This window comes from Anarhichas minor, unplaced genomic scaffold (assembly GCF_050575085.1).
Source record: "Anarhichas minor isolate MPS153535 unplaced genomic scaffold, ASM5057508v1 ptg000010l, whole genome shotgun sequence".
NCBI lineage: Eukaryota > Metazoa > Chordata > Actinopteri > Perciformes > Anarhichadidae > Anarhichas > Anarhichas minor.
In genome coordinates this window covers 19,127,359-19,142,243 of record NW_027466456.1, presented here as the reverse complement: position 1 = coordinate 19,142,243, position 14,885 = coordinate 19,127,359, and the positions used below count along the sequence as shown (strand labels likewise).

At 41.0% G+C, this 14,885-nt stretch overlaps 1 protein-coding gene across 2 annotated transcripts; it reads right to left on the bottom strand.

Moving 5' to 3' along the window:
- Positions 1-4,964: 4,964 nt before the first annotated feature.
- Positions 4,965-14,584, bottom strand: adcyap1r1b (adenylate cyclase activating polypeptide 1b (pituitary) receptor type I). 2 transcript variants are annotated; one of them, XM_076088705.1, is made up of 13 exons: positions 14,525-14,584; positions 10,821-10,923; positions 9,226-9,336; positions 8,974-9,077; positions 8,792-8,889; positions 7,854-7,986; positions 7,572-7,725; positions 7,423-7,483; positions 7,262-7,331; positions 7,077-7,168; positions 6,110-6,239; positions 5,708-5,749; positions 4,965-5,153 (listed from the first exon to the last, which is right to left on the bottom strand). In XM_076088705.1, the coding sequence occupies exons 1-13, from the start codon at positions 14,582-14,584 to the stop codon at positions 4,965-4,967; spliced, it is 1,347 nt and encodes a 448-aa protein (XP_075944820.1). The 2 variants fall into 2 exon arrangements, with proteins under 2 accessions (XP_075944820.1, XP_075944821.1); XM_076088706.1 differs by having other exon boundaries at positions 10,821-10,908.
- Between the last annotated feature and the right edge of the window lie 301 nt (positions 14,585-14,885).

Sequence of the window (14,885 nt, the reverse complement as noted above, 5' to 3'; positions counted from 1 at the left end):
GTAGAGTGCTTCAAGTTACTTTTACATTCAGCCATCAGTACACAAACTGCTTCTTTTTTTTTTTTTTTTACCTCTAGCTGATTTAAAGAGGCAATTGGTACAATGAAGCAATACAATAAAAAGAAACACCATCAAAAAGCTAAAAAAAAGAGTCACATTTGAAATCAATTTTCTTGTCATGCTATGCAGTAAAAATCAGTAAGAACAAAAAGGGTACAGCAATGTTTTATGGCACTTTACTTTTCCTCATGTTTGCAACGATTAACATTCAAAGGAAAAGTATTCAATGTGTCCTGACGGGACTAGAGCTACAATTCGATAAATCGTTCACAGTTGAAACCCAATATTCATGTTCTAGCTTATTCATTGCCTCATCCATTTCGTAAACAAGCACGCAGCTCAGATTCGCTTAATGGGCTGAAAGCTCCACCCGATACCTTGTGATTACATCTGCTGGTCAAATGAGATCAAAACGATTTAACACGCATGCGTCAGCCTATTAGAGAGTACAGAGGCATTACAGGAGGCTTTATACTTTTAACAAACACGGTCACCATTGAGAAAAATCATTTAAAAAGGAAAAATGAAAACAATCACAACGTTATTCACTTTGAACCACAGAAAACTCCATTGACAAGGTACAACGTTAGCAGCTTGTTTCTGTTTTAAACTGCAGTATATTTAGTCACAAAGGCTGACTACAGACCTTTAGAAGACTTCATCTAACTACTTCATAGTTCAGAGACTGTAATTAATATTTACCTTATAATAATAGCAACATCTTTGTCTGACATCAACATAGTACTGGCAATATAAGGCTCCAAACTCCCATATTAACACGAAAGGAAAATAATTAATAGATTTATATGTATATATACAGTATATATACTAACAAAATTAGGCTCACGACCCGGTGAGATTGTCAAAATGTCTGTAATGAGCTCAACTGAACATTGAACTGAACCAGAGTAGAGGTGGTGATTGTCCAGCCCTTTCCCCAAACATCACAAGATGAAACCGGACCCCTCCTATGGCTGCTGTTAGACCTGCATCTGTTCAGTGCAGGTCGCACTGAATACACACACAGCAGAAGAACAATACAGTTTCCGGTCAGCCCTTCTTTTCTTTCTTTGCCTTCGCGTGGTCTGGACTTCCAGAAATGAGTCAATGTGGTAGTTTGCAGGTCAAGAGATGTGCTTTTAGAGTAAAACATAGATGTGACAGAATTTAGTTAAAAAGTGAAAGTTTTTATTGATGTATTAGTCCTGATTTAATTAGGTGTCTGCAGTCTATTTCAGTGTCTAGTAAGAATCTTTTGGACATTGCAAAATAGTGACTGAAGTGATATCAAACAACTGTTTAAACCAAATTCAACCCTGTCTTAACCTTCTGTGTGTAGTAATGTCCTGACATGTTTGTGCGAATTTGGACCTTAAACTCGTTATTTTTCAACTCCGCTGTTAATCAATTATATTGTATTCAGTTACCGTATTTCAATGTCTATTGAGAACACAAGTCAGTAAATTATTGTTTATTTTGATATTTGATATTTAGAATTAAGCTGAAAACAGAGAGAACCACTTTCTGGCTATGTGGCAAAGGTTTTGAAACAACATTTAGACCATATTGTAATAAAAATATAAGAAAACAGTTGAATGAATAATTTAGAAATATAAATGTAAATAATGCTAATTATCTGACAAATTTGGGTAATCTGATTGAAGTGTTTGTTGAAAACAATGGAAAAACAAGTGAAACTGAATACATAAAAAAACAAATCAAAATACTAAGTAAAAGTGAAATATTAAGATTCATGCTTTTACTTTGACAAAATAAAAAAAAGGCTTTTTATTTCCTACACCACCAATCAGTTGCTAAAATAAATTAATACTTGAGTAGTAGCGTAATTGTGCTCTTTAAAAACGAATTATTATCCAACATTTTGACAGTTTCGGGACTCCGTAATTGACGTCTTTTTACCTGCAAATTACCAAAAATGTATTTATTGCATGACTTCAAACATCTGATGAGAAAACCTGAACATGTAACCACAGTATTATATTGAACTTAGCAGATAGACTAACTTTCTAGTATTATCAGTCATAAATGATGTGTATCCAGAAAAGAAAGAGCAAATATGCGTTAATCAAATAATCTACTAATTGTTTGTTTTGGAGTTCTTCAGTTCCACTTTGTTTTTAAAGACATTTCAGAAATTTTGTTTTGCAAATAATCTCTCTTCTTACAATAATTTAAAATGCAGTCATATTTAGTGGAAATTAAGAATACAGCGCTTTTACAAACATGAGTATGAAATGGTCAAAAATATTTTGAAGAATATCATAAAGAAAAATTATTTTGTGGTTCAGGTACATGATACTTTTTACAGTCCAGTAATGTTCCACTGTTCTGCTGTTGATAACAATTAAGGTTGTGTCAGTAAAATAAGAAAACATATTTATTCTTTTGCGCATGTGATATACCGTACTGTACAGTGACTGAGTTAATATACTGTAGCACTGCTTTATTTGAAACACTAATCGGTCATATTATGTTTTGCTCATCTTTAGCAAAGACAAGTTAAAGTTTTGAAGGCCTCCAGGTTTAAAATACTGATTTAGTCTTAAACATCATAAAAGCACTTTGTTCAATCATTTTGTTGACTTTGCAGTTTCGTTTTGAAATTAAAAAGACAAATCTCTTTTTTTTCTTATTTTAAATCATCAACAGAAGTCGAAATGTGTGCTTAAAGGCACTTTTGGAGACACGAAGTCGAGTTGAACGTAAGGATTCAGAGGATAGTTGAGTCAGACCAAAAGAAACATCTGCAGTGACATCGGTTGCAAAGCTAACTCAGCCTTTGCAAACAGATACGGCCGTGCAAAATCCCAGGAAGGATTCGATTACTCGGTAAAAGTCCCACTCTGAAAGTATAATATTCATCTCAATGTGCTTGCTTTCAAGCATAAAGAGAGCACATGCCACCAGAGACAATAACTGCAGAAAGAGAGAAATACTGCGAGGTGGTCTGAGAGATTTGTCTGGGCCCTCATTAATCAAAATGCCAACCTTTGTTTTCAAAGGATAATTTCTTTCCAAAAACAGTGAAGTGCTGCGATGTTTCCGATGGTCTACACCTTAACTTCAACCAGTACGACGTTGAAACTTCCTGCAGGAGGCTGTTGAAGAGACTCCGCTTTACAAAGTGACAAAGAGAATCAGTATTGCAGCGCGTGGCCTCCACAACAGCCCGATAGACACTGAAAGTTCATGAAGAAAAAGGAAATAAACAACCGATTAAACACTGAATTCTCACCAAAAGATGTAAACAAAACCACATGGGCAATAAATGCAACTTCATGCAAACAACTGAACTCGTGACGCTTTAGTCGTGAGTTCATTTTCATTGACACTTTTTGTATTAACGGCTGATTGAAGCGCACTGATCTCCAAAGGCGTCTTCTTCTCAGAAGAGAGGTTTGTGTTTGTGGTCGTAGTCAGCAAACTGCAGCACTGTGCACACATCCGAAGACCCTCCGAGTCATCATCTAACCCTGGTATGTTGTTGTTTTTTTCCTTTCTTTTTTTTTGGCATTTCACATAAATGTAGAAAGTATGTCCATCTCCTAAACACTGCTTTTCCAAGTTCCACCTGTTAGATCTCAAGATCTAGAAATTTCTTCTCGACATTCCACTGTCTAGTTGTCTTCAACACCCATTGTTTTATATATCAGTCACAGTTCACACAGGAAACATTTGTTTGTGCCAGTAGTGGGAAATAATACTGAGCTTTCTGAATGAGTTTGGGTCTGACTTGGGGGTCCATAATGCGTCAGCTGACCCGTAGCACTATCAATAACAATGATTTGATGGTGAAAAGTTCAATTTCCAACACCGATGTAAGTGTGAACTATCATTCTTTAAATTGTCGTCAACGTATTTAACAAAACTACTCATCTAAGGTATTTACTGTACATCAGGGCGATCAGATTCAAAGCAGCAGAGGCTGAGATATTATGAGTTTTAGTCCTGGGTTTGGGGCGAGCTCCACCGACACTGGACACTACATTTCCCATAATGCAGCAAACTGTATCTTTTCCAAAGACCCTGCTTGCCTGGTAAATACCCACGTCTTTCAAACACAATGCCCTCAGTTTGTAACACAGTTTTTTAGTTTAGAATGTGTGGTTTCCAAGCCCAAGCTAAAATCACCTTGATGACATCACTGTGACATCACTGGGGTTATTTTTACATCACAGCCTAATAAATACTCACCGTGACAAGCAAACTGATCTCCATGTGCAAAATCAGTTGGAGTGCCCATTTAAGGTATTTACATTGCCCAGTGTCTGAAGCTAGGCCTCTTCATTCCATGTCTGTATCTAAAGAGGAATCCAGTGCGTAGTTACAGTCTAAAACACATTTTGAGGAAATTCTGACACTTGAGGACAAATGTAAAAGCTTCCTCAGACAGACTGGAATGATCACCGTGAGAGGGTTGCAGTAATTAACTGGTCCCCTGTGCTGTACAGCAGCAGATAACTGCAGCACCAGACAAACAGTATATACAGTATATACAGAGAGATAACCATGCTTCTTCTGCGGCCTGACAAGACACCAGATATACACTAGAGTTCCTAACCGTGCCCTTTGAAGCTGAGAGGCTGCTCAGGAACAGGTGGACCGAGTATGTGTTCCACCCCTGAACTGGGTCAGAGGTCGGGACATGACGAGATTCATCATTTGGCACCTGACATTCGGGTTCGGTCATGTTTCAGGGGGTCGGGCGGGTCAGACTGGAGGCTGTTCTGGGTCACTGGAGTTAAGTTGGGTTTCCATCATGGTTTCGTCCGGGTATGGGTTGGGGTACGGGTTGAGGAACGGGTTGGCGAGGCTGGTCATCGGGACGACGGTGGGTGTGGTAGGTCTGGTGGCGTCAGGTCCGGAAGAGGCGCCGGTGTCGCTCAGGTGGCCGGGGTCTCGGCCTGCAGGCTGGACATGCGGATCTGCGAGCTGCTCTTGCTGAGGATGGACAGCTGCGTGCCCCCGTTCACACCACTGCTCGCCAGCGAAGGATGCCGGTGCTTCAGATCCACAGCAAAGTACCTGTTCACCGTCCAGCTGCGCCATTTCCTCTTGATCTCCGATTGCACCTTGAGGGATATACTTCACAAGGTCATTATTAATGGACCTCGCTGGAAAGAGACAAGCTCACTGTCCTTCAGTCTCACTCTAGGCTCCGTCTGTGCTGTAGCTAAGGCTCAGATTTTGATTCTCACTGAAAAATGTATTTTTCTTAAAGGGAAGCGTTGGTTTAAACCAATTTTGGTTTTATGCCCCCACACACCCAAAACTTTTGTAGTTCATTTTGCAAAAATTATCTGAACTTTGAAAACAGCCCATATAATAGAAAGTGAAGAAATGATTATGTGCCAGATTGCTCAGAACAGTTCAACTACAAATTGCTTGACTAGCAAATTAGCAATATTTTGTTTGAAAATATAAACTGAAAATGATGAGCCTTATCCATTCCATGCATTTCAAACCGCATGTATTCCATGCGGATACGCTGTAGGTCAGTAATGTTGTTATGTATGTTTAATTGAATTGTTATGTATGTTTAATTGAATTGTTATGTATGTTTAATTAAATTGTGCATCAGAAAACTGGTGTAATGGTGTCAGTAATTGTTTTAAAGGATGTTTACCTCTCCATTCAGGAAGCAGTAGAGGACGGCCACGACAAAGCCCTGAGGAGACACAGAGGGTCCAAGCATGAGATAAAAACACTGACACTGTGAAAACACCTGTGTGTATGTGTGAGTGAAATGAAACACTCCTGTGAATAAAAGCAGTACGATCCATTGTTAAAGCTGTTAATAGTGTTTCTTTACTCTTTTCTTATTATTTTTGCTTTCAAGTTTCAAGTCAAGTCTAGTTTCGCAGCCTTCATTTTTGTGATTGAAGGCCAGAACTTTTGTCCAAATCTCAAGTTTACAGTTCTGTTCATATCCTCCATCCTTCCTTCACTAGCTGTGACAGTAAGCCAGCTTTCCCACAGTTTGTATTTGTATTTTCTAAATCCAGGCCATTGGCGGAGAAACAGTCACCTGGAAGGATCCGAGGCCGAGCTCAAACACCAGACGCTCTCTCTTGCTGACGTTCTCAGGGGAGAAGGCAAACACAGTGTAGTGGATCCCAAACAGAGGAATCAGTAGCAGAGTGGAGCGGGCCAGCCTCCTGCAAAATAACACACTCACCGTTATGATGAGACTGCAGTATGTGTGTCCTCATTATAATTCGCTCACACAGGACTGACAACAGTCGGTCCCAATGAATTCAACAGCACTTTTTAGCTTAATCGTTCAGTCATAGAGGTCTAAAGATGTATCAGGGGATGGCATTGACATGTTGCAGGAAAGCAAACCCGGTCCCATAACATCTGTCTGGTAGTTCACACATTTATGTTTGTTTTCAACTGCATCTTTTACAAGAGTAATCATTAAGTCTCTCTACCGCTGACCATAACATACCAAACAGTTTATGACATGTATGGCAGTCCATTTAAATAGTGCATACAAGCAGTAGAAAACTGCAAGTGACTCAAAACTGAAATGGCAGAAAGATTTAGCAGAAGTAATAATAGTAGCATTAGTATAGAAAAGGTGGCAAAGTATGTGTAAGGAGTAGGTTGTGGTGGATGGATGGGTCAAACTTAGAACTTAGACCAGGTTTCAAGATCCATGAAAAGCCTTTTTTTTACACTTAGTTGACTTATTATTTACAGTTTTTAAAATTTTACAAAACTATCCATAAAAATATAAAAACAATAGCCTACAGTAGGCTACATATACACATACAGTATCTAATGTGTGTCCAGGTTGAGTGCAAATAGAATTGTTGGCTAAGGACACAGCTGTGTGCTAATGGCATCTGCCTTAAATAAATACAGACATTTTGTTTATGTGCTCATGAAGTCAGCTTGAAATATTTAGTGTAAGTCTAGCTATCACAACATATCACGTTAATGTCAGGCAGAAAATGATCAAATAAAAAGTGAATGTAAAACAGACTTACAGGTAAATACTGGATTCGTTTCCACCGATATCTGGGGACTGTAACTTCTGGATAAGGATGACGATGATGCCGATGAAGAGCACAAAGTTGATCTGTAGAGGAAAAAAATGTCAATAATGAATATATCTTTGGTAATGGATGGATTGATTTGATGTCGTCACACCTGGAGCAGAGCGATGACGTACCATAATGGACGCGAGCACAGGTCCCTTGATCACCCACCAGATGGCGGCGTTGTCATTCACGTCCCAACACCTGAGAGAGCGGGGTGATACGACAACACATTCAGCGCAGGAACAGACCAACTCCAACAAGCAGATACTGATGTCTGGTGTTCGTAACCTACCCGCTATCATCGAAGTGCAGCTTCAGCACCGCCCAGATGGTCACACACACTGTGGGGGTTCCTGTTGTAAACGTGACACAAACATAAATTACGATGCGTCCACTTATCAGATGAGAACTCGGGTGTGCGTGACGTGGTTGTTGTCTCACCCCAACCAATGATGATGTACCAGTAGAAGTATCTCTTTTCAGGGAAGAAGGTCTCCACCAGCAAAGTGAAGAGATATAGACCCTCGATGAAGAGCCAGAAGTAGTTAGAGAGGACGCAGTAGTGGAAGAATATCATCACTGCTCGACACTCCAGCTTCAAAGAGGTAAAAGACAAGAAAAAAGAAAAGAAATCCATATTAATGAACAAATCCTCTGCTGCCTGTTAACATGAGATCAGACGGCGTTGGGGGGCGTGTGTGCAGGCGTGTCGGTGTTACTCACGGTGTATATGAAGCAGTGCTCGCTGTCCTCTTTGGCGTACAGCACGCCGTCTTTGATGAAGACGGAAATAGCTCTCAACATGAACGACACAAATAGGTTCATGTGGATGAAGTTCCTGGTGCAGTGCAGCTTCCTGTGAAGACAGACAGGAACACTCTGAGCGTTTTTGTTAAAGAAAAGCACCACATGCAGAAGAACAATGCACTGACTTTTGTACTGTTGTAATTCATCGATACACATGCTGTTGTTCATTACAGTCACACAGCAATAGTAGTGGCAGCGGTGGTCGTGGCAGAAAGTGGTAATAATTGTAGTAATAGCAGTAGTGGTAGTACTGTAGTTGTAGTTGTAGCAGCAGCTGCAATGACAATTCTAGCAGCAGCACTGGCAGTAATAGTAGTAGCTGGAGTCATAATAATTGCAGTAGTAGTATTAGTACTGTAGTGCTGGTAGCAGCAGCAGTATTAGTGATAGTGATAATAATTGATGTAGTGATTCCAGCTGCATTCATACGTCAGTAGTAGTGTAGTACTAACACGTAGAGGGATGAGAGTAGTAGTAAAATAATTGCAACAGTACTGGTAGTACCAATAGTAGTATTACTAGTACTAAAAGCTTCTGTATGATATCAAATGACAGGCCTACCAGAGCATCTCTATACATTTGAGCAGGACTTTATCATATGAATCAATGTGTTAACTAAAACTAGAGCAAAACAATGTTCTGTATAATACCAGTCATTTTATGTTATTAACTTTAAAACATCTAAAATACTTTGATTGCCACCCCGTAAAAAAGGGACGTGGATATCTAGAAGGAAGGAAAAACTTCCACCACTTCTTCTCTACTACTTTGTCATGTGTGTCTGATGAACCTGGTGTTTCCCCAGCACCACCCCTCCCAGCTGCAGTACGATCCTCAACCGCCAAACGCCTCACCTGAACCTGCACAGGATGACCATGGCCATGGTGAGGGAGACCAAAGAGGTGCTGTAGCCCACGGTGTACAGAGCCTTCACTGACACATAGTACATGTCCTAAAACACAAGCACAGCAGAGACTGAACAAAACTGAGCTGAGTGTTTTCTCGTTGACACAGCTGCAGACAGTGATGTACTAACCAGATGGCTGCTGTTCCTTTCCTCATACATGCAGGCTTCGATGTAATAAGGAAAGGTCTCTGTCCAGCCGAACTCGGTGCAGTTACGACTCACCTTCCCCAGCTCTGTGGACACAGGACACTTTATTGGATTATGGCATACACAGACTTATTTCTACAGTGAAGCATATTTGAAATAATAGGGTAAAATCACACAAAAACAGGGAGCCTAAAGAAGATGCTAAAGGTAAATGGGAAGTCCTTAGTAACTGACCGTCTTCTTCATTCATGAACTGAGAGAAGAGTTCGGGACAGTTGACTTCGACCACCTCACCAATCCTGGCAGGCTGCCAGCACGTCAAGTTGTCCCACATCCACGGACAGCCTGAGAACACAACAGGTGGACAAACACAGTTGCGCAGCAGTGAGTGTTTGATGCTTAAAAGCCATAAGTTCACTTTGGTGGGGGGAAAAAGGCCCACCTGCAGCTCATTTATCATTACTTCAAAATCACAGATCCTTGAAACTCGCATACATACGGTGGCTGAAATGTCAGCTCCCACTATGAACAAATATCTTTCTTTTTTTTATTTATTGACATCTCCTTTTGGATGTAAACACATTCCATAATTCTATTGGTTACTCCCTGCCGGTACAGCCTGTGCATCTTTTCTATTTGTTGCTGCAGCTTTTCATTTCAAATTAAATTTTAGAAAAAGCATCTGAGAGAGAGAACGCTCAAGCCAGCAAAGGAAAGACACTATAAGAGATTGTATGCCTTTTATGTGCGATGATTGGTTATTGTAACATACAATATAGTGTTTTGGAGCTAAATCCTAAATTTTAGAAATCCATTTAGATGGGACACACTCATGGAGGTTCGCTGGTCAAAATGGCTGCATACGGTGTCGGCTTAAATCATGGCTGAGACAATCATGTGGGTTTTGCAGTAATGACTGTGCCTGCAATGCAGAAGCTAAAAGAATACGGTCTGATTCCCAAATGTAGTATGTGACTTGGTTAACCAGCTCTGCTTTGTAGCCAATACTCCACTAACTTCAGTAGTGTGTGTAACTGCAACAAAAATCACATCTTAAAAAAGACAGCGCTAGTTTGCTGTGCTTGTATAATAACACAACCAGCCCCCAGTTTAACACACTAACAATGTCTGGTACTCTTGGGACAGTTTCATCGTGTAATCAGCCATCCTTCCATGCCCTCTTTGGGACTGGAAAAGTCAAGCTTCCTGAGATCTTTAAACTGAAAATGCAACAGTTTTTATATATAGTTTCTGCTTCAAATTGCATACAGCAGTGGATGAATCCTTTTAAACCTTGTAGGTCTCTTTTTGGAGGACCACTCCAAACCAAAAGAGACTTCTAAACAAGTTTAGGTAGGAGAATTGGCACGAAGCCTCTCCCTCAGTTTGATCTTCCCTTCATCCGTCATACAGAGAGACGCCTGTCACTTACTGTCTCTCTAATCAACTCTCATTTGAAGGATCATCATCATGAGATGCTGCCAATTAAAGCTTTGGCTCCTCCCTCGCTGTGGATTGAAATACATGAATGTATTTGCTTTGCCGAATGTCTCTGTTGGCCCTGCATTAGTTAGTTATGCTCAATCATCAAGTCTTTCAAATGATCTCTCTTTGCAGACAAGCAGGTCAGAGTCAAGCCACAATATGTAGAACTATCTCCCACTCATCAGTATGCCAGCCCTGAAGATGTTCTTGTTATTTATCTCTGTGTTTATCATTTTTTTGAATTTTAATTGGGCCATGTTGAAAGTTGTTACAGCATCAACAAAGTAGTTGTTAGCATGAGGGGAAGGGATTAAAGGCTATACAAACACTGCCAAAAAGCCTACCAAATTCTGGATCATTCCCAGGATCGTCCGAGGCGATCATTTCCATGCATTTCTCCTGCTCCCTCTTGATCACACAGTTAGAGGGCACCTGTTGATTCGAACCCTGAAAACAACATTAACACACACGCACACACAGAGAGAGAGAGAGAGAGAGAGAGAAAGAGAGAGAGAGAGAGAAAGAGAGAGTCAAGTGGCTGGAGATTACATCAGAGCACAGAGGAAGGACCCAAAGGTAAAATGGACGAGGCTGCTTCATTAGCTTCACCATGCAGTTCACGCCACAGTGTGGGAGAGGTCTGAGCTCTGGGATCTGTTTAAACACTCAACCAATTAAACAAACCATTTCAGAGCTGTTGGCAATCTCCCCATGCTAACTGGCCCAGAGTAGGGGCATCATTGTCATGAAAACAAGGCCGGGAAGGCTTTTTAGACGGGCACTTTTCACACTGGACCGTGCCAGGCTTTACACTCATCTGTTTTTGAAGCAGACACACAGAGGTGACTGTTCAAACTTGTACCGCTCCAGTGGCTTCAACACAATTCGAGGCCAGAGATTTAGCCAGAGTCCCAGAGCTGCGACTCAAGACATGGAGGTCACGTCCAGAGCCGCTTCCTTCACAGCCCCCCCCCCTGGCAGCTGCACAATGCAGGTCTGACGTCGGGGGGCTGATGGTGGGCTGTGTCTGGTAAGAAGATGATCTTGTGTCTCTGTGTTGGCGTCGGTCCGGGAGAGGCCACGTCACGGCTTTACGAGGTAGAGCCGAGGAGCAGTCGAGCATTCATCCGCTGACGTCAACAGCACCCGCTTGGGATTCACACACTGAGGATTTAGCAGAGTAATAGAGACGCAGTCGTTTCGGGGGCACCGTGTGGAACAAGTGTCGACACACTCTCTGTATCCACGAGTCTGCCCGAAGATGTATGTGCTGCACTCTGTAGCAACAGCAGCACGTCGGCAGTGGTACAGTTTGAATCGAGTACGCTGGCAGTAAAAGCACAGGTGATGACATTCTCTGGATCTGAATGTGGATGATATTCTATCTTAAATCATTCGTCAATTAGTAAGACATTGGAGACACTAGTCACTCATATTATTGTGTTGGGAAGAAAAAATACAAATAAATAATCAATATCAATAGTTGAAATTACTTCTGGATGTGCAATAAAACAACCCTGTGTCCTGAACAAAATTAAATTCCCATAAAACTGAACTGCATTCTGTATTACGTGATTAGGCCTAATCAGGTGAGATAGGTTTAAACACCTGTAGACGTGTCATGGAGTGAAACAGTTGGGTCATGGTTATACATTTGCAAACATCAATGTGTTGATAGATCAGAATTGTAAAGTGGTATTGTGCTGATAAATGTTTGAGTTTTTGAGATTTTAACTAAAAAGAGTTGAGCCGCATTCATTACTCATAATTTAGGTAATAAAAAATATTAACAGTGACCAGCAGCACGAGATCATGAGCCCTCCAATGTTAAAGGGTCATTATCCTCCCTTTTCATGGCTTTATGTTAAAGCCTCTCCTTCATTCTTTGGCACTGAATGCTGCTAGCGAACATCAAACTTAATTTGTAAGGGTTACTGATTGATGGGTGGGAGCAGCAGCAGGAAAGCCTAACGCACTGTGTGCATCTTGGAAAGTATAAAGAGCAGTTTATGTGTTTATTCCTCTAATGTTTAATCTCCTGCGACTTGTTATTTTGTATCTTTCTGCCCTATATCACTTCACAATATCTAATTAGGTCAAACTGTGTACAGCCAGGATGCTCAGCTTCACACTACATGTACATGAGTGTGTGTGTGTGTGTGTGTGTGTCTGTTTCACATAATATTTAAAACCTGTCCGGATGCTTAACTACATTATATTATGCGATAGTGTTCACTGACACAATCAATATTATACAAATTGTCATCAATGCGATTCATTAGTTTTGGGTGTTAAAGTTGCAGTGTGTAGCATTTAAGGGGCTCTATTAGCAGAAATGAAATAATATATATCTTTTCATTAGTGTATAATCACCTGAAATGAAGAATTGTGGTGTCTTTGTTTGCATAGAATGTGTCCATATCTACAAAGGGAGCGGGTCCTCTTCACAGAGTCCACCATGTTGCACCGCCATGTTTCTACAGTAGCCCAGAACGGACAAACACTGGCCCTAGAGAGAGCCTGTCACGTTTGTACGCAATACCTGAAGGCCACCGTAGTGCACTTACAGGCTTGGAAATGGAGGGATGTGAGAGATGTTCATTTGGATGCAATCTGCAACTGTAACACTAGATATTATCAAATCCTATATACACACTCGTGGAAATCTAATGAAAATGTCTGTGGCATATCCAACCCTGACTGAGGAAATGTTTTGTCTACTTGAAGCTAGAATAAATTGATTGCTGCTGCTGTTTGTAGCTTTCATCGAACAGCTTTCTAGTGAGGACTTGGTTAAATATATCAAAAAGAGGCGACATGAAAAAAGACGTGGTTACTTATATTCAACCGGACCATGAATCTTTCACTTTCTGCTTTGAAATTCATATTCATGAAGGTTAGACCTCCTGTCTCGGCTGTGCCGTCATCAACTGCTCCGACAGAAAACATCAAATATGGGGGAAAGACATTTGAAAGCAAAGAAAGCTAAATCTATGACAATAAATTGAACTTAAGCTCATCTCCATTAAATCAGAAATGTTCTGTTCAAAACTTAGCTGGTGTTATGAGCTTTGTGTTATGCTGACAGAGGACTCAAGGGGGGGTGAATCATCAGCCTGCAGATCTCTTGATATCTGGCTTAACTCTGCACATGTGTTTTGGCAGTTTGTTACAGTTTTCATGTGTTTTTTTTAAATGGTCAAAAGCAGTATATTAATGTTTGTCGCCCCCGCAATTCTCTGTAAGGACTAATTTCCCACTAGGGTTTTAAGACTTCCACATTCATATTCGTACTGCTATGGTTAACCCAAACATCTGTATTATATGAAAATATGCTCAGTTTGACTGGGAGCACAAAGCATAACTCATCCAGTATATTAGTAGTTAGTGTATGTCCTTTTTCATTTCAACACTTTGTCCATCCGAACAGCTCTCTGATAGTTTTCGTACAACTTGCAGCTGTCGTCCACCATCTTCCCTTGATCTCATCCCTCAGTTTCTCAGACAACCCTTCAGCTCAAGAGTGATGACTCACATTTAACAACAGTAATAAAAGATCGCTTTCCTCACAGCTTTTTGAGGAGAGGAGAGGAGAGGAGAGGAGAGGAGAGGGGAGGGGAGGGGAGGAGAGGAGAGGAGAGGAGAGGAGAGGAGAGGAGAGGAGAGGGGAGGAGAGGAGAGGAGAGGGGAGGGAAGGGGAGGGAAGGGGAGCATGGAGGACCTTCTCCTTCGTCAAAGATTTAACAGACAGGAATAATGCTGAATAAACAATGAATAAATAATGAGAGCGCATCCTTATCCATCGTTCCTGCCACACACTGATCATTGAATTATTGATGCAGACACTCCATATGCTTACTTCAACTATATTTGAACGACTTCACAAGTGCACGAACATCAGGCCTTGACACCTGTTTGCTGAATTTATTCATGTAAAGCTCCACCTGTTGCCGAGTCGGTTTGCACGCTGACTCACACACAGAAACTGCAGGCAGATCATACATTGTATCTTTTAACGGTAGAAAAAAGACAATTCAAAGAAGCTCACCGAGGGTAAGAGGAGGAGGAGGAGGGTGAGGATCAGCGGGCTGACGTTAGCAGCAGACATGTTGTGTTTCCCAGTTTCCTCTCAACATGGAGCTCTGAAAGCCGGACAGACGGACACAACAGGACAGGTCAGCTCACCTTCCCACCTGAAAAACACAAGAGTGTGGGACATCAAGACACTTTGTCCACATTTCGTCCACATTATATTGGACCAGGACATAACATCACAGAGTATCTTTCATAAAAGCTCTCTTTAAGTGTTTGTGTACATCTCACCAAACTTGAGAGCACTCGGAGAAGATTTGAACAGGAGAAAATGTTCTTTAAAATCTCCATTTATACCTGGATCCGTCTGTGTTCAG

Coding starts and splice junctions, on each gene's coding strand:
- adcyap1r1b (XM_076088705.1), bottom strand. CDS start 14,584: ATGTCTGCTGCTAACGTCAGCCCGCTGATCCTCACCCTCCTCCTCCTC. Junction 9,078..9,225: donor GTTCATGAATGAAGAAGACG/GTCAGTTACTAA, acceptor CTGTGTCCACAG/AGCTGGGGAAGGTGAGTCGT. Junction 7,169..7,261: donor CTGTGCTCGCGTCCATTATG/GTACGTCATCGC, acceptor TTTCCTCTACAG/ATCAACTTTGTGCTCTTCAT.